The 20958-nt window shown below is 30.4% G+C and overlaps 2 protein-coding genes across 4 annotated transcripts in view; one reads left to right on the plus strand and one right to left on the minus strand.

Annotated features, from left to right (window-relative positions):
* Positions 1-2148, minus strand: part of LOC107440880 (uncharacterized) — a 3437-nt gene extending 1289 nt beyond the window's left edge. The window contains exons 1-2 of one of the 2 annotated variants that reach the window (XM_071179148.1): positions 1879-2148; positions 480-584 (exon numbers count right to left, since the gene is read on the minus strand). In XM_071179148.1, coding sequence (XP_071035249.1) covers positions 480-584; positions 1879-2106 — 333 coding nt within the window. In that variant the 5' untranslated portion in view covers positions 2107-2148. The remainder of the gene's footprint in view (positions 1-479; positions 585-1878) is intronic. The other variant, XM_016053949.3, reaches the window with a different exon arrangement.
* Positions 1-20958, plus strand: part of LOC107440852 (adenosine receptor A3-like) — a 273931-nt gene that overhangs the window by 209696 nt on the left and 43277 nt on the right. The gene's annotated exons all lie outside the window — the stretch shown is intronic.

The following is a 20958-nucleotide window of genomic DNA, read 5'->3' on the forward strand; positions in this document are numbered from 1 at the left end:
ATATATATATATATAAAATAAATTATATAAATAAGAAGACATATTTTCTAAATACTAGTGGGAGATATTTAATAATTCTTAGTTTTGTATCTCATCATATAATAATGCATCACAGTTGAGCTGAAATATTATGTATCACTGTGTACCAAAAAAAAAGTTATGCTGATAATTTTTGGAACAAAATTAGGCATGTTTTTATTAAGAATTTTTTACTTCTGAATATGAATAAGTAATTTATTACAGCGTGTCAGAACATTTTTTCTTAGTTTAATAAGTTTTTAAAAACAAATCATTTGACATTTTTATATTTTTTGATATTTAAAAGTTCTTTTGAAGTTATAAAATTTTTTTCAAGATATTCTAAAAATCCATTTTGCTTGCTTATATTTTCTTTATTTGCTTCTTTTTTATAATGTACCCAAATTCTAAATAGTTGCGAAAATTTCATTAAATACTCTTTTAAGAGAGGCTGTACTTACTGATGAGTCAGACGAATCACAATCTTGAGCTGTTTCGTAACTCATCTCCGTCTTTAAGCAGTTCGTCAATCCAAGAGACACTTCTAATTGATAGGATGCGGTTTTCTTACGAAAGAGAAAAAATCAATGAAATCAATGGTAATAACTGTATAAATTTGTGAACCAAACTTTAAAATAATTGACATTGTTGAAAGAAAAGATAAAATATAGGTAGAAAACTCTCAATAAGAGTCTTAAAAATTGATTTTAAACACTTGATTCAAAGGTTTTTTTTCACCACTATCATTCATTTTAACGTCGCTTTTAATAATGATAATCAATTTTTGACTTATTGTTGCCCTTGCAATTTTAAATTCAAGAAACTAACTCTAAAATTTACAGAAAAACCTTACCTTCGTGAAACTTTTTTTGAATATAACTAACCAACATTTGAAAATTTTCACGGAAGTCAATGTTTTTTTGGCATGTAAGCAAACGGTTCTAGAACGGAGCAGTTACCAATTTTCTAAAATTTTTAGAAGCCATGGATTAAATTATTTTTTTAAATATTATTTATTTTATCACCATTGATGATTATTCAAGTGCATGGAAATGTTTCATTTATGGAAAGTTTTGAACACTGTGGGTTATATGATTTTTTTAAACATTTAATTTATTTCATCTCTGTTGCTGGTAATTTATTGCACTTTGGGTCTTTATAATTTTCAACCTGTCGCAAAAGAGCTAACTTTAGAGTTTATAAGGAAAATCTCGACTTCGTAGAAGGATTTTTAAGTAAAATTAACCTGAATCTGAGAAATCTACAAAACTTTTCTATACCTATAACAACTCCAATAGATTTAAAACGTGTAAGCAAATAGTTCTGCAAAACGATGCATTTACCCATATTTTAAGAATTTTAAAAGTAGTGGATCAAAAAAAAAGATTTAATTAAAAAAAATTGATTTAGTGGCGACGCATATTTTTAGATGCTGTTGAAGATGCTGATCTAAACGCATATTTTTAGATGCTGATCTTTAGTCAACTTCAGTATCAATTGATAATATATAATCTATAATAAGAAAATGAAGAGCTTTCCTTAAGTGTTTGTCTCTCTTTCTCCATAACTGTTTAAGCTAACGCTCCGAACTTTAACGAGTGGTTGAAAGAGGTGAATTTAGACCCTGATCCTTAAAATTGTCCGAAAATTTCGATTAAATTATTCGGGAGAAATGTTTGAAAAATGTAATATAAAATTTATAATGTTATAAAATACATAATCTTATAAAAATTATAGTTAGCCCGACAACAATATAACCATATCATTAAAATAAACAGTTTCAATAATGGTACATTCTCCCCACTTTTTCATTTCAAATCAATCTTAATCTAAAAAAACTAAGCTGAAAATACATCTTACCCCACATAATGGTTCATCCAAGCACACTGATTGGTTTCCATCGAGTATGGCGAGTACCTTCAAATGAAATTTCGAAAAATGCTGTCCGGAAAATGTTTTTGTTGCTTGAACAGCAGCTTCTATGACAGCGTTGTCAGATGCATCCACTTGAGTATAACCACTGCAACCTTTGCAACTGCAATTTGCAAACGGGAGCAAAACAGACAGCAACAAAAACACTTTCCACATTCTCAACACCTTGATGAAGAAAACTGAGTATAACTGACAAACTTGATATTTTAAAACTTTTAAAGCTGATTAAAATTTAAACTGAAACATCTGCTGCTTCACAGAATATTTAAAATCACTTAGATACACTTTAACAAATGATAAAAAGCTTACGAGACAATTTTTGTTCTTATTTTAGTCATTGAAAAATATTGATAAAGTAGAATTATCTATAACTATAACTTATTTATTTGTCAGTAGTTACTTTTCACATTAATGATTTAAAATGTCTTATTCAAAGGAAAACATATAAAATCAATTTTTATTTTGTTTTGCAGATTCGTCGAGAGAGCAAAATTCGTAACATATTCAATTCTTAGAGAAATATATGCAAAAAAAACATATTTGATTGGGAATGACTTTTTATTTTATGTACTTATTTTCCATTCACCTATTTATTTATTTTTTGAACATATTTACAAAAACAAACAAATAGCTTTTGATAATTCAAAATTCAAGTATTTTTTAAAAACTGTGAGGTATTTCCATCAAATTTTTAGATTATGTCACCATATAATACCAAACTTTTTCATCAATCAAAGTTAAATTAGACAATATTTAAAATAAATAATTATTAAAAATCATGCTTTGTATGGAATCTTGGTTAAACATTTAATTTAATTTTAAGTATCTGACTTTTGTGAAATTCGTTTTCTCAGGAACTATTCGATTGATTTCTTTCAAGTTTTGTATTCTTTCATTTAAAATTAAATTCCTTAAAATGACGCAAAAAAATACCTTGAAATTCGAAATTTTTTTAGACCTTTCATAAAAAAAAATAAATATTTACTAAAAGTTATTTTTTAAAGGAATTATTTTTGGATAAAAGAATTCTTTAATTGAGTGTAAAACTTTTCCAATTCTCTTAAAAAGTTTGAGATATACGCAATGAGTAAAATCAACATTAGAAATATGCAAAAAGTAAAATCAACGATAAGGAGTCCGAGCTTTGGAGCGCTCACCTGACCAAACAATTGGGACCATATTTCCTATTTCCCAGCTTGCGGCAACCCCTATATTTTGGAGGTAAGAAATCCAGATTCCTTGAAAAAAAGGGTATGTTTATTCGGAGAAAGTATGTTTTTGTGCCTGATTTCGTAACTTAAAATATCGTCTACATTTAATAATTGGCATATTTGAAGTTACCCCTTCGCGCCATTAAGATTGAGTTTTAGAACATGGAAATCCGATCATTGAGATCAAAAGTTATTAAGAGTGGGGGAGCACTATACTATNGGGGGGGGGGGGGCACTGTACTATACTACTTAAATATATGCATTATGCTTCGCGTCAGTTTCATTTAACTCTGCGTGTAACTTTTTGAGTTAATCACTTTTGTGGCTTTTAATTTTTACATTGTTTTAGTGCTAATTTTTTTTTACCGGCAACTCAAGCCACCGCATTGTAGGGAGGGTAGGTATAGTATCAAAAACAATGTTAGATCTTCCATTGTCGAATCATTTGAAGCTTCTTCATTTATGTTTAATTTTGATAGCCTCTATAGCTTCTCATTTTCCTAAAACCAATTCTAAAAATATTTTTATTTGTGCATTTTTACTTAGTTAAAAAGCTTATGAATTATTAATGAACGACTGAATTATTAATGAAAAACTCACAGGCTTATGAATTATTAAAGAACGACTGTTGTAACGAACTGTTGTAAACAATTTAAAAATATTTCTATAATAAGTTTTCTTTTTGATCACCCACGAAATTAACCTTGTACCTATTATGCAGAGAGGAATAAATCGTACTATATGAGACGAAAATATAATCTCTGTTAAATAGTGAAGTAGGGTTAAAAGTAGTAAAGTAGGGTTAAAAGTAGTAAAGTAGGGTTAAAAGTAGTAAAGTAGGGTATAGTAAGTAAAGTAGGGTATAGTAAGTAAAGTAGGGTATAGTAAGTAAAGTAGGGTATAGTAAAAATTTGGGGACATTTTTTTGCAATTTTACTATTTCATATTATTTTCACTTTTGTATTTTACATTAGTTACCACTAATAAGATTATTCAAAACTCACAATATCGTATTCAATAATTATCACTGTGTATAATATTAGAGATTTAAATAATCTATAAAGATTGAGATGTTGAAAATTTTAGATAATTATAGTGACACTAGGAGGCTCCGCCCCCTGCTCGCTAACGCTCGCCAACCCCCGAGAATTGCTGTGCAATCCTATGTGGTTCACGCCGTGAACCATGGCTCGCTGCGCTCGCTCGCCAATGAACACAATGTTCTAGCACAAAGACATAATATATTATCATCAAAGACATAGTATTTTATCATCAAAGACATAGTATTGTACTTATGTAGAAGAATTCTACCAATGTTCTTATTGGCTTTTAAAAAAGTATATTAGCTATTTAGATTGTACATGGTGAAAAAATCAAAACATTAGCTAAATAAGAAACATATTAGCAAAATAAATTATCAAATATTGCTTCACTAATATTCTGCATTTTAAAGCGTGAAAATTCAATGCATAAATAAACGCGAAATATAAAAAAATTCAATGCATTCAATACAAACACTTAAACGTTTTTTAGACGTTTAGGTAGCTCCCAGTAGAAAAATATCAATTCAACAGCGGCCTTTTAAAGCATTCTCACTTCAATTAATTAATTAATTCCTAATTGAGTTTAAATTAAATATTGTCATGTTTTTAGTGCATGAATCTGAATTGAACAACCTGATAATGCTCACTCTGGTTATTGTTATCTGGTTGCTCACTACGTGCTCTTGCGTGCCGAATCCAATCAATTAAAAATGAAAACTGTTGCCAGCACGAGAAAAGAAATATCATCGGTTTTATTGATACATACATACATACGTACGTATTAGCGTTTTATATAATATAGATAATTAATTATACCATTACGGATACGTCACTATAATATTACGGATATCCGTATATTTATTATAAATGATACTCCTTTTTGATGCACTTGTGTATTACGAAATATTGTAATAATATCAATGAACATAAATGTTTCAATTTAACTAATTTCTTATTTTCACATTTGTCAATATTTCCATATTTTGGATAACGTACAATACTCAAATGTATTAAAGTAAGCATCAGTTGTAAACTAAATGCAGAATTTATTGCAAAAAATCCAAAAAGCATGACACGCCAAACGAAGTCTTTTAGCATGTGCTGTAAAGAATGAACAATTAATACAAAATTAGTTTTATGCTTTCTGGAAGGTTGCATATAAAGAGTAATTTAATTGTCGAATTTCTTTACTATTCGAATGCGTAAGGGGGTCGTTCAAATATAACAAAAGCAAAATGGGATAGGGGTTTGAGATTATTTATGCAGACAAGGGTGAGGAGTATGAACAACGCTTGCACAACAGATTAAAAACACATTTTTAAAACTTTTCTTTAAAAACAGAAGAAAAAAATTTCATTTTTATTTCAAATTTAAAGATTTCAGAAATTAAAAATTGGGCAAAATTTCTAGGTGCTTGAGGTCAAGAGATTTAACCACTGAGGGTAAACAAAATATTCCTAAAGAATATTAGACTAGAAATTTGATAAGACTTGAACACTTCTGTTAATGGGTTAGATTTTAAACGGATTTTTTACTAAAATATTTCAGCTCTAAGTTTTTTAAAAAAAACCAAGGTTTAAGACTTTGTGTAAGTAGAAGTAAAATTCATTTGCTGACAAAAGGGAAGAGTTCAAAATTTCCAAGAACACGCTTACGTAATATTTGACAGTCCCCCCCCCCAAAAAAAAATTCGAAATCTGCTTATTAAGTTATATTAAGCAATACACAGAAATTTCAATTCAAAATTACAAATTTATTCAAGATATATTTACAGGAGCTGTTTGACATTTAACAAAACAATGCATTTGTACATGAGATAGTTTAAATTTTATTTAATAAATTCGCACTGTTACAACATATGTTCCGAAAAATTTCTATAACAATTTATTTCATTTTCAAATGTCCAGGTGCAAATCTCGGTAACTACAGCAGTAGACATATGTTAGTTCTACAGCCTTATGAATATTATTTAAAATTTTATTGCTTTAATTATTCAGTCAAAAATCTGTTTACATGCTTTGCAAAAAGCTTTCTTTTAGGCAGCAGTTTGAAGTTTTTGCATCTGGGTTCTTTTACAATAGCGGATGTATGCATAATTTATTTCAAAATTGACAATTCAGTAAAATGATACATATAAGTATGGAAACAAAGTTTGAGTAAATGAATATAATTTAGAATTTTCACAATAAACGAATCCACTGAATAGCTTCTAAACAATTTTACAGGTTACAGAAAAATTTTAAAAGTTACAATAATTCGATAATTCTAGGCAGATTTTAAAGAAAGTATAATTTTTACATATATTAATAGAATTTTATAAATATATATGTTATAAATATTACTGTTCCTTAAAACGACTCTTTATGTATGAGTAAATTGTTAAATCCAAAGCACTTTAAACGCTTTAACACTGAATAAAATTTTTCACTATTTTTCAAGTAATTTGCTATTTAATTTTGTTTTAAAGTAAGTTAAATTTTTGAAATAAAAACCAAAGATTATAAAGTTTAAGTAACATCTTTCGGTAAAGTATAATAGATTTCATTTAAAACTACTAGTTACTAGTGGCACTGAAATTTAACAGAAGCTTTCTGCACAGTGCGAGGATATGCTGCTCTACTACAGAAGCTTCCATGCATGAATCAAAAAGTTCTGAAACTGCTGAAAGAGTGCGAAATAGGAAAAAGAACTGCCGTCTACCACTTCCTAATCTTGCCTCGCATTCTCCCAGCAATGACAAAACTTCCGGTTCATACTTGCGAGCTTCTATTGCAGATAGATGCCCTCGTATCGCATAGACTTCAGCAAATTTCAGTGTATTGCAGAAACATTGAAAATCTAAAATATTGATACTGAAATTTAGGTAGTTTTAAAAAAAATCGTAAAATTCTTTCAGTTTAAATAACCAAATTTACTCTGAACTGCAACTGCTTATTTTAAAACTGTTTATTTCAAAGTAATCTGCACATTTTAACTTTATTGTGTAGAATCTATTTTCGTAAAGGTCGATAATATATAAGCTTTAATGTATTTCATAAATTTTAGTTATGATCATTTTCCTGCAACCTTATGCAAAATTACATTTTTTAAGGAACAGTTTCTTTCTAAATTAAATGTATTATAACTCTAATTGAAATGTATAAGTTAAAGTTCTCCGCAATGTTCAATATTTTTTTCTAATTTAAAAATTAGGATTTCATCGTAAGAGTTTTTGAATTTCTGTTTAAAAGCATTTAAAGAAATTATATTAAGTTTCGCTTTAATTTTTCCTCCATTAAACAACTTACGCATTTTTAAAGTATATTACCTTTTAAAAATTATAAGGTTAATTTAAGTTTAAATATTTAGAATATATGATATTAAAATACAGATTAAGGTACAATTGAAGTATAATTAAGTGAAAAAATATAATTTACCTATCATCTAAGCAGGTCGATTATCGAACGATCATCTAAGCAGGTTTCTTCCTCAATTGATTAGAATTTTATGCACAATTATCTATAAACGCTTAAATATATAACATGTTATTTTAAAGATATCAAAATTTAACGGGGATTAGTTATTATTAAAGTTATTGAAATTTAAAATAGGGAGATTAGTTTTGTACAGAATTTAATTACCTTACACGCTCTTATACGCAAGTTATAGTACTGTTCCTTAAATTTCTATCAAATTGACATCTGTATAGCAGTATCAAAATATTATGTATTTAGATTTAAATACAATATTTGATTGAGATCTTGATGGCTTTATAAATTTTCAAAAATTTTATTTGCATTAAGTTTAATATCTCTGTCAGAATCTCTCCCCACAAGATTTTTAATTCGGATGTATCAAGATTTGGTTAATGATTGTCCAAATGGACTTTGATATGACCTAACTGTCCCACCTCGTCTAAGCTGAATAATAGGATCTATGAAACGGTTGGTTGGCATCGGCCCCTTTGGCTGTTTTAAGGGTTTTGTTCTATAACGGCCCTAAATTTGCCGGTAATATGGTTTAATATACACTTACTAGAAAAGTAAACAACTTTAGGTAGTTTTAATTCAATTCCCGTTTTGCTTTAATATTTTAAAGCCTAATTGGATTAATATTTCATATATTTCACAAAGATTAATGAAATAAACACCCGCATCGGATTCTTCACGGATTAAAATTTATTCCGAACGGACATTAATAACTAGCCTTAAGTACACTAGTGCAGTTTTTGAGAAACTAGTTCCCGAAAATCCAGTCATCGTAACGGTATGGTCGATTTATTAAGAGGGAATCTTTTTCTTTGAAACGAAATTTTAACAGAATCTAAGTCACTTTTCAATTTCTGAAAAATAGAATTACTTTAAACTAGCTCTTAAATATTTCGAAAAGCTATGAAATCGAGAGAAAGTAGTTTTAGGGANATCTTTTTCTTTAGTAGTAATTCATACTTTGAAGCTAACCCGCATTTGCGATATGAAAAATGAAAGTCCTTGAATTCGATATGGTTTAAAACCAAATAGACAAGCTCACTTTCTGTAAAGTTAGTAGTTTAACTTCTCGTTTTTTTATTTTTTAAGCAGGCCAACGATTCCAATATAGCTATAAATAATAACAGCTCTTCTAAATCTGCACTAATGCGAAGGTATTGCAAGTACTGAGAATTACCGGACACACTCTACACAATATGAGGGCACTGTTCCACAGCAGAAGCTTGCACGAATGAACCGAAGAGTCCCGAAACGGCTGAAAGAGTGAGGAAACACAAAGAGAAAGCAGAACGGCCGTCTACCACTCCCCTTCGTGTCCCACATTCCCCCAGGAGTGTCAAAACTTTCGATCCATGAGTGTACGCTTTTTTTCTGCTGTTTGAGCAACGCTTCCCATATTTCATAAGCTGTTTCCAGTTAATCTCTTCTCGCAAGATGATTCGAACGTAAGTGGTTAAAAAACTATGTTGCCGGCATAAAAGAGTGAAAAGAGGCTAAACGCTTAGCTGCGATTGGACTAGTTGCGCAGGTTTACGAGTATTTCATTGTTCTAGTAACGCATATACTAGTTCCGAATCTAAGAATCTCAGTACTATAATACAAATTTAAGAAATCTGGCGGTAACCAGGAATCGTCAAAGCCCGGTCACCATGACATCTGAAGAATCTTTTTGGTTTTTTTAAACTAAGCTCAAAACTGAATATTTGTCAAAAAGAAAAAAAAAACAAAACAAATTAACTTAACCGACCACAGTTATGGCGTAAAATACCTTCAGTTGTAAACTGATCGTGGGTTAGAATTCCCTTGCCATCTAGCTAACCGTAGAAATTTTTCCTCTCCATGTGACGCAAATGCGGATTAGTCCCATCAAAACTTCCTCACGAAAGATAGTTTGTCTTAATGCTTAATCCAAGAGTTCCCTTCGCTGGGTTGGGTTTAAAATTACAAGACTACGGAGTTTAACATGGACAGTCATAAACCCAGAATTAGGTTGGCTGTTTGTCGGTTATGAAATAAAACTTACGCAGAGTTTAAAAAATTTAGAGGAAATTCTACAAAAACTAAACTTTGACGAATCCAAGAACAGTACTTTTAAGTATGATTACCCGCCAAATCGGGAGAAGATAAAATACAGCTTGTAAAAAAAAAGAACTAGTCAGGATCGGTCGTGTAACGATTGATCTCTGGCAGTAATTGAGACGATAAGTTCGTGTGGAAAAGCTATTTAGAATATTACAGACCCCCTCCGTCAAAGTTAGAAAGTTTAAAGATATTTTTAGATATATTCAGTCAGTTTTTACTTTAATAAGTTGAAAGAAACTAAGTCATACTACTTTTCCTCGAACGCTGCGCTGTAAGTATTAAAAATTGAGTCCAGGTACCGGAATTTTTTTTGTCTTTTATAACCTCATGCTGTATCCCTTTGGATGTTTAAAGAAACAAAAATCTTGTTCAATGCAATTTTCATTGCCGATAAACAGATGGTAAAAGTCCCGTTACATTACATTGTTTAAAACTTTACGGTATATAATGCCCACAAAAAAGTTAATGCGCAACATTGGCTTGACTATCATTGAATCCGAAGAAATATACACTAAGTATAAAAATAGACTCAGCCTATGAATCATTTCACTATCGAAGATTCATATTACTGGATCATTTGTTTTGAATAAAAAATGTATATTTTGGTTTGATGGAAATTTACAGTTTTAAAACTTGTAGGAACTTAAATAGTTTTAATCTAACTATTTTAATCTGACATTTAGGGAAAGTAAAATTAAAAATTTTGAAATTCGTAGAAGTCTTGTTTCAGCTCTACTGTGTTACACATTTGAACAATTTCTTACAGATAATATTCTGTCGGGTAGATGTTTAGTTCAAATTTCAGTAATAAATAGTGCTTAATTGCTGTAGAAATTATTTAAAAATACCTTTTTAATATTTATGAAGTAATTTGCAGTCTAATTTTATATATTTAGAAATCTGCCAGAAGAAATTTCGAAGGCAATTTAGTCTTAAAAATCATACCTACATGAACCAATAGGGGAGAGTGGGGTCAATTGTAACATTTTTTACTTACTAACTATTTTTAACTAACAAAAAATCCAATATATTATTAGTATTAATAGACAGACGAGTAAAGTAGACTATCCTCTACTAGAAAAAAAATTAAATACCTGATTTTAAATATTATTATATTAGTTATTAACAATTTTTGACAGTCGTGCACTTGTTACAATTGTCCCCACTTACGGGGTCAATTGTAACAGTTCATAAATTCAACTAAAACATAGTTAATTATACATATTATCATAGTTGTGATATATTTTTTTATTGATCAAAATAGTAGTGATATTTTAGGAGTAAAAATAATAATGAGCAGAGACCTAAAGGGTTAAACTTTTAACTTTAAGGGGTTAAAAATTTTAATTTATGCTGTGAAAGGTGACAAATAAAATAATGCACATGCAACATAATATAAATGATATAGGAAACTATTGGTGGTTCTTAAAGAGTTAAGTAATGGTTTGTAAACATAAGATTATTTATTTTCAGCTGTTACAATCGTCCCTTTACTTATTGTTACAATCGTCCCCAAGACGCCATTTCAGCTTCATTTGATAAAAAAAATGCTAGTTAATTAACAAAACTAATCTTTTTCTTTGAAATGTTAATTAAGGTGTCCACTTACATATTCGGTTAATAATTTTTATTTGTTTAAACAAATTTACTTTGTTACAATGTAATATTCCAATACCAAAAAAAGTACTTACGTAGCGTGAAAATATCTTTTGTGATGTAACTCTTTCAAAAGTACATAAAAATGGTTGCCAGCAGGGGTGTGCTTGTAGATTTGTTAAATACACCTTGTGCGCCTCCTAGGAAGCAAATCTAGAACCCGACACTCGAAGTTTTTTCTCGGTTACAATCGTACCCTGTTACAAATGACCCCACTCTCCCCTACTCACTATTTTAGAACCCCAAGTTAATTTAATACTGAGAGATCTCTCGAAATGGTTAAGATACTTGACCTTTTACTGATAAGTTCTTTTTATATTCTGGAGATAAATTTTTGTAATTCTTTTATCCGTGAAAAAAACTCCGTTTTATAATCACTATTGTGATTACAAAACGAATAAAGAAATATACAATCTAAAGAGATTTATTTTGTGCCACTTACTCGCAACTTACGCTAGTGATTCTTATTACGCTATTGAATCTTATAACTTCTGGGTCAAGTTTTGTTCGAGAGTTAGTTTTAGTTAAGGTGTAATAGATTAGAAATTAGTATGAAACTGTTATAGTAGCGAAATTCCTTAATGAAGCATTAACTTATTTGAAACTTGCCCATTGATATTTTAACAATTAAATCTAATTATTAATCCCACTATGTCATAGTGCTAACATAATCATAAATATTAACTAAAATATATCTAATTATAGCTATATCTAATTAAATTATGATTAATCATAAAGCTAGATATATCTGAAACTTAAATCACATTTTACAAATTACACTATTTTACTCTATTGTAGCCATGGCTTTTTTATTAAGTGTAGGCAATGGTGGTTCTTGTTCTAAGGAATTTCGGAATGAAGGAAACTTTATCTCATAATATAAGATTAAATTATTTTTCTAGCAAATTTTTTTTATCCGGAATAAATATCAATTTCATTTAAAATAATATTTACGATAACTACTTGTAAAAATTCACTTATCAAAAGAAAGAAAAATATTCAGAACTGTAGCTTACGACTTAAATTTAACGAACAACATTTATTTTCCCCTCCGCGAATTTTGGGACTATAGAAAAATTTTAAATGTCGAATTCAATAAAAGACTAAAATTATTTAATAAATGATTTAATAATGATTTAATAATTCATAACGTACAAGTTCAATGTATCAAATTTTACTCTAAGTTACGCAGTTTGAAAACAAAAATGTACGTCCTCCTTCCCTTACTAGAAGCTTTTAAGTAATGATACAGTCACGACTCGCTCTAAAATAATTTAGCGATACGAAAACAAATTAAGAATCTGCGACAAATTTCAACAAAATCAGTATGGTTATATCCCTGATTATTGCATAATCACTTAAGGGGTAGGCGAAATAACTCTTAATTTTAATGTTCCCTTTTGATCTTCATATTCCAAATCTTTAAAGTACATATTTTACTTGAACCGCTTATAAGGGCCATTTTATCAGTTTATGTTGAACTAATATTTTTGGGATTAATACATTTTGCTTACTTTTCTTCTTAACGCAACGTTAACCTTTACCGCCACAAACAATATATAAACAACGCCCTGAATTGGTGTTTTGTTTCTTAAGTAGTCAGCTAATGACAGCAGAACTCACTTGGCAAAATAGTATTAGAAATTAAATATAGTGGGAAGTATAATTCCCAAGTCCTCAATGTGCACAATCCATTTAACAGTGTTATATTTTGCCAATACGTTGTTTTATTAGGACGAAGAAAAAAGAACCAAATAGCTCCATGAAATGTAGGGAAAACTGACATCAATAAATCAAAATATGTTTCATCGAAGCGAAAGTTAAAGTTTTTCTTGCGTTTACTTTCTAAATTTAAACTGAAAGCTGTTGCCAGCTATGAAATTTGGTTTAAAAGGGAATAGAAAATGGTGAATTTCAAATTTAAAAAGTTTAACTATACGATAATAAATCTCGTTTAATTTCAGTTTCCGGGATAAACATTTAAAAGAATTGCTTTGAAAGAAAAATTAAGGTTTGAATTCACAGCCAAAATTTGCCCTAAAAATTGCATGGCTAACGTAAGTTAGCGATTTTAAAGTTTGCTTTAAAATAAACAGCTTTAAAAATACAAAGCAGGTGTTCAGAAGGTTTAACATTAAATTTAAATACAGAAAATATTTAAATAGAAAAATTAAGAAATCTAGAAAGTTTAATGATCGCGACACACTGCTTTTACAGAACTTAATGAGTTTAATTTTGTTCTTTTAGGAAAAATTACTATAAATGTTATCAAATTTAGTTTAGAGCCATTAAAAATTAAGTAATGATATTAAACAAAATATTCTTATAAGTTTGAGTTACCTGTTCATACATTCTTTTAATTTATATTGATAATATGCGAGTCAGTTCTAAAGTGACACATATTTTTGAAAACAAGAAAGCAAAGTCTGAAACTACTGGGAAACAAATATCTGAAGAGCATAACCTTTTCTGAATGCTTCTGTGTAAAAGGATGGCGACGTCACAATGGTCATCTTCAGCGGACTAGAGAGACTGTTCAACTAGGACAATGTTAAAACACTTTCTAATACCCGAAATACAAAAGACATTAACACACAGTAGATTGTTAAATACAATAGTTTATTTCAGTTTAAAGGAATTAGCACATCCCACCTTTTGCGAACTTCATTTATCACTTTTAGATTCTTTTATGACCATGCGTTCTATTTGGAGCAGAGTATTTTAAATCTTTTGTTTTGGAAACCCCATAATATTTACGAAAATGTTTACTCTAAGCATTGCGCAAATCCACCTCATGTATAAATGAGACTGTTTCGCTTTTATTTTAATATATTACAGTTTTAGGTCACTAACTTTGATATAAATATAATTCAAATATATTTCGTAAAAATATGATAAAGTTATGTTAATTAAAATTTCTAAAACTTTTTGCACCCTCTATCGGGGTCGCGACCCACAATTTAATAAATTAATCTTGAGGGAGGAAATTCCCCGCAAAAAATCCTGTAAAAACTGGAGAGGTAGAATGCTTTAAAACAAGAAGGCTTGTAAGGAGGAAGATCTTGTATAGGACTTATATCTCTTCTAGTTACAGCTGCTCTTGTTTCCGAAATTTTAGGTCTGAAAATAATCCTTTTCCCCTACTTTTTAAAAAAATCCATGGCTATGAAACTGAAACATAGTCATAAGGTGAATGGTTGGTGGGTATAACTGGAGTCATTCCCATTCAGGGAGTTTCCTATAAAGATCAGGAGGGATGGTGCGAGTTCTTTTTCGTGCACAGAAATTTAGATAGAGTTCGTTCACCAGGAGTTTATGGCACTTTGCTCTACTTCTTCGGAGACCCGAGTTCATTTCGGGGCGGGAATAAGAGGAAAAACATCTCCGTGCTTGAAATCGAGGCAGCATTTAATGTGTATCAACCAAACGCAAACAGTGAATTCTATTATACCTTTCGTTACTCCAGCTAATTAAATATATTCTAAATTTGAAAACTGCTGTTTTCTCAACAAAATGTCTCAAAAAGAGAAATATCAAATTTATGAAACATTTAATGTTAAAAAAATGCACAAAGACAGCGAAATAAATATTTTTGTCATATGATCACCAAATAGCAACCTTGTTCACTTCCTTCTCCCAAAAGTAGTGAAATAGTATCATCGGATATCACGTGATGTAGGCGGAGCTAAGTTCCAACTCTTGGTGAACGAACTATTCGGAGCTTTTATGATTAACAGCTCACATGTAAGTAAAAGGAACACAGTTCAAGTCCTTCTACAGTGTTCCTCAAATTTAAAAAATAAGCACGTAATTCATACTAACTTTTTTAAACACTAAGCATAATCACTGGGTAAAATTGCTGACTTTGGGATGGTTAGGTATATTACAGATGTTACTCTCCTGGCGATGTCTTCTTATTCTGAATTCTAATTTATAGCACGTATGACAACCTTCTAGAAGACAATTGTTTACTTTCAAAACTAAACTCAGTGGCGCGACAGCCCATAGAGGGCCAAGGCCTATTGTGCCCATCTCAATTTTCTTGACCTTGGACCATGGGGTACTGGAGCAGATGTTCCGGTCAGGTGGTCAGCCGAAAGCGTAACCCACAGTGTTTAGTTCCCAAGCATGCTTGGTACTCATTTATCGACCCACTGAAAGGATGAAAGGCTGAGTCGACCTTGCCCAGCCCCGAGGATGTGGCACGGGAGCGCGAAGAGCTTAATCTTTTCAAAAAAGCCAAGATTTTTAAAAAAAATACTGATGCAAGCTAATGAAGGCGCAACGCAATACAAATTTTGATGCATTAATTTTTATGAAGAAAAAAATCGTCATGAGTGAAGTTTGTAAAACGGAAATGCCATGTCCTTTTCTTAAGTAGCTATACCCATTTTCTAAACTCGGCACCCTTATATCTAGAATAAGATTACCGTCATTTTCTTCATTATAAAACCTTCTGTATAAAACGTGAACTCCATAAATATTTACTAAAATGTTTAGTAAGCGTTTAATAAAAGTTTTCGAAAACAAAATTTGGAGACATTTTTTGGAAACCAAAACTAGAACAGTTTACAGAATTAATTTTTCCTCATTTAAAAAAATATTACTGAATATTTAATTTCCTAGCTAACGAAAAGTAAAGCTTTGAATTTATTTAAAGTCTGTATTGCTGAGTATCGTAGTTTCAATCTTATGGTTCGAGCTACTTTACCTAAATACGCTATTGTGCTGATGGTATTTCAATTACAAAATTTAATACAAACGAGCTTTCTCTGAAACAAACGTATTTCTTCAATGAACCAATAATTGAAGCCCCAAAGTATGGAAAAGCTTCTGCAATCTAACATATATTGCCCCAAAAGCTTAAAATGGGAGGAAAAAAAATCTATGAGAAAAAAAGCGGGAGATCAAAAGTTTAAATTCCTTAATGTTAACTTCACTTTTACTTGCTAGATAGCACCCAAAATCTTTTTTTTTTAAATTTTTTAAAAATTTGATTTCTATTAAAACTTTGATTTCTACATTAAAACGAAATTAAAAATGTCAAAATTTGCACATCTTTCAACTCAAATGACCAGTATTAAAATAGGAAATCTATAAATTTTTCGTAAAATCTACTGCAGCTACATGATCAAGAATTCAAATCCTTAAGCAATGTTTAAACTTTGAGTCTTATTTCACGAAGTTTAATATTAATCTATTTAATTTTATGCCTCTCGATTTCCGAAGTCATAGATGTGGAAGAAGTGCAGCTTCTGTGATCAATGAAGATCGGAGCACCAAAAGGCAGAAGTCTGACTCAGCTCCTTCACCTGCATACTTTAGCTGGGCATAGTGGAATAGTGGTTGTGGCATAGTGGTTACTGGGCATAGTGGTTGCTGGATTGGGCGCTGTGCTTACTTTTCCTGGATCAAATGACATCTGGATTTTGAGCGATAGTAGGAGTGCAATCCAGCACCTTTCGAATTGGCATGGGGTGGGTGACAGCGATGGAGTTTCAATTTTAAACAAGCTGAAGACCCTTTCTTTCTCCCATAATATACACTTGCAATGGATCCCATCTCATGTCGATGTTGAGGGTAATGAGATTGCAGACTCTTTGGCTAAGAGCGGAACTGATCTGCCCCTGCATTCTTCGGCATCTCTGACTTTCTCGGAGCTCCACTCCCGTTTTAACAGGCTTCGTGATCCTGTGGCCCCTCCTGTTCATCATTGGTATCAGTGCAACCGCCCAGGTGGCAGCCTGACCCTTCAGTGCAGTAGGCGGGATCAGACGGTTATATCAAGATTTCGAAGTGGTCACCTAAGAACTATGTTGTTCAGTAATGGTTCAAGAGTTTTCCCTGTTTGCACTAAGTGTAACGACCAACAAGCTACTCCTGAACATATACTTCAATGCCTAAATATCTCTAAAGTGGACCTCTTTTCAGATCCACTTTTTGTTACAGACTTACTCAGAGTCTCTGGAGTCATGGACTTGGTTTAGCTCCGCTAACCGTGTGGGCCAGCAACAACAACANGTACCAATGTAAGTTTTTCTGTTGTACAGAAATGTGATACTTCCGTTGAAGAAAACGTTTCTAGCATAACAAAATCTAGTGAATGTGAAAGTGGCCCTCAAAGTGTTACTTCCCACCCATATGACATTGGACTTTTTTAGAAGATATTACATTATGTTCTTAAACTTAAAAAATCAAATCAAACTTTAACTAAATGTTGTCTAAATAAAAAGTCAAAATTGTCTAGCTGTCTAAATTAGGGAAATAATGGTGCTTTATTACAGACTCGAATTTCTTTTAGTAGTTTCAGAAAATTATGAACACTCCCCTTGAAAAAATTCTGCGTACGCCACTGGCTGGGAGGGCCGCCTTATAGTGCTTAAAGCAGACGGCCCACCCTTGTACTGAGCCAAATTACAATAGTATTGAAGACCCCAACAAAATTACAGAGAATACAGTATGTGTTACAATACATAATGAGTAGTTAGAAGATATAAACATCTCAAATAAAACAAGACAATTAAAGATATGAATACAATAATAAAAAATAAAAAATAAAAACTTTTTTTTTCCTTTTCTGTCTATTTTTGTTGATAAAAACGCTAAAAGCGAATATACAAGTGAGTAAAAACATCAAGATGAATTAAAATTAGTGTTGAGGTGATAGAACAGAAGACCAACGGAGTCCCCCAGGACGCTCAAGTTTGAAAAATATAAAAGGGGAATGACGCGTTAAAATAGAAGTGGATTGGCAGTTCAGGTATTGAGGGGAGGCATCAAGTCAACCTAAGTGTATAGGGTTCATCGGATCGTCCATTTTAATGGTATCTTCTAGTGTGCTTTTAATAATTTCTCTAATGATTTTGTTGCTGTTGTTTTGTTCTGCACCACTTTTCGATTGGTTCCCTGATGTTAATATGATTCCCTCGGAGTATCGAGAATTTAGGACATTCTGCAATTAGATGTTGAACCGTTTGGCTTTTGCCGCAGTATTTGCAGCTAGATGATTTCTGAAAAAATCTCGATTGGTGTTCTCCGAGCACTCCGTGAACACCAATCGAGATTTTTTTTTTATAAATTATAGTAATTTTGAACAATGGAAGTAATGAAGAATTTTCTTCTAATAATGTTCATAAAGTACATTAAGTAGTTCAAGTAACTAGGTTTGCAATGGGTTTTTTATTTCGGAATTCTATAGATTTTACAAGAGAATTTATTTTGAAAAAAAAGTGGATTACTCTTAACGTCGTTAGAAGTTAGATGAAATAATTTATGAATATTAACTAATCGTTCCTATTCAATGAAAAATCACTGTCTATCATGACATTTTTTTCAGTGATACTTGTTTTTTCCGTAATTTTTTAAGCTGCTTGAGTGAAAGCTACCCAAAAATCTTTTCTGTGTGTGAGAGAGAATGAATATAAGGCCGGCATATTGAAAAAAAGTAAAAGAAAACTACCGATCATTTCCTTTCTAATATTTTAATTATTTACGTTGCTACGGATTTATTTTCTTAGTTTAAAGAATATGACATTTCGCATTTATATTCCTTTTAATGAAAATTAGACTACTCTCAATTACAAACTATAAATTTCAGAAGATAAACAAGCATTTTAATATCTTAGTTTCTTATTCCTATATTGCTTAATAATAATTTTTGCTTGGAAAGCGATTCTGAAAATAAGTCATAGGTAAAATCGTTTCTAAAAATGAAAGCTTTTCTTCCGACTTTAAGTTGCTATTTATAAAATAAAAATAATAAGGCTTGTGTTACGTATTATTTATTATACGGATTATAACTTGTGCGGTATTTTAAAAGCTAATTTGAATATTTTTCACAGAAAATAAAGGATTTTTCCTTTCTTTAATGAAAATAGTTGACGAGACTTATGAAGGTTCGAATTTCACAAAAAAAAATCTTACTGTTTTTGATTTTCAAGTAACCTTTCCTAAAAGATTAGCAGGATAAAAAGGAGTTGCACTTTCTTTTTGCTCACTGTTTTCGTGTGTCACAAACTCTCAGGGAATAAGAATGCCTTTAAAAAAATTAATTTACATCTTCTTTTGTTTTCATTTCTTTTTAAATTTTAAATTTCGTCAAATGTTGTGTTTTTTAAGCATTCATTATTTATACACTTACTGCTTTTCTAAATGCTATAATAATAGTTAGCTTTAATTTCTATCGTTAATTAATTTTTAATGCTGAAAGATATTTATTTTATTGCAGAAAAAAAATTCCGCGCATGATAAAAGAACTACTTTAATTACTTATACTTAAATTTTACTCTTTTAATTACTTTCTTAATTACTTTTTTTTTAATTTTAAAGCAAAATGTTTGTAATTAATTTTGAATTGCTATGAAATTTTTATTAAATTTTATTGAATATTTTTAAAGTTATAGCAAAAATACGTAAGACACAAAAAAGTTTTTTATATAAGTATGTAAATAATGTTCATAATATAAAAATATAATGTCCTATATATAAGACATAAAAAATTTCCAGATCTCTATAAATATTTAAGTTAGGATTACGAAATTTTGTACAATTATCGCATGTAGTAACCTTAATAACTGTCACAAGTTACAAATCTATTGCTATGTTTTTTGTCATAGGTTGTTCCAAAACATTATTTTCTGTTTGTAATTTATTGTCGGTCACTCAAACCTTTAAAAACTTCATTGATATGTATGAGAAACTATATGATCTAAACATGCCTGAAGTTATAAACTGATCCATTTAGTATTTCTTAAGAAAGATGAAAAATTGTATTAGTATTGAAATGTTTCCATGATTTTGTCCACCCCCTGTATATGTCTTTTTAAGTAACTCTACTTTTTTTTATTTTTTAATGCAGAGTAATTTTCTTCAATCAATTTGATTGGTTCGAAAATAAATTTGTATGGTACATGAATAAAAAATAGATTTATATAAATTCTAAACTATCATTCTTCGTACGAATTTGGAATCAGCATTCATTCATCTTGATGCCCTGTTAGAAACTGCATAGCATTAAACAGTTGGCCAGAACTTAAGGGTTGCGTAGAATTCCGGAATAAGTTATTTTGTCTAGACAATGCGTCGTCTAAAATAAAATGTTTGATGTCAGTGTGATCGAAATACAGTTGAAAATCAAACATTTTTGTATTACATTAATAGGTTGCTGATCAAGAGTAAAATAACTGTAATTGATGTAAAAATTGACATTCTAAATCTTAGATACTTTTCTCTAATTGACTCCCAATCTGAAATACACGATCCTGACTTACCGGAAGGGCACTGATCAAGTAAATTTTTAATATTTCTATTCTTTCGCGTTTCAGATTTTTATTTTTTATTTCACTCGCTGAACTAATTCTAACATTTTCAGTTTTAATTCTCACAAACGGGCAGAAATAAGCCATCGTTAAGTTTAGACATACGAATTACATTCGAGGTGTGGCAGTCACGTAGCGAGAATTGTTGCAGCAACATATTATATATTATGGTAAAAAATTTTCAATTGTTTTCACCTTCAATATACACACCCCTTCTCAGCTCTCACTAAAA

The sequence above is a fragment of the Parasteatoda tepidariorum genome, chromosome 3 (assembly GCF_043381705.1).
Source record: "Parasteatoda tepidariorum isolate YZ-2023 chromosome 3, CAS_Ptep_4.0, whole genome shotgun sequence".
Classification (NCBI taxonomy): Eukaryota; Metazoa; Arthropoda; class Arachnida; order Araneae; family Theridiidae; genus Parasteatoda; species Parasteatoda tepidariorum.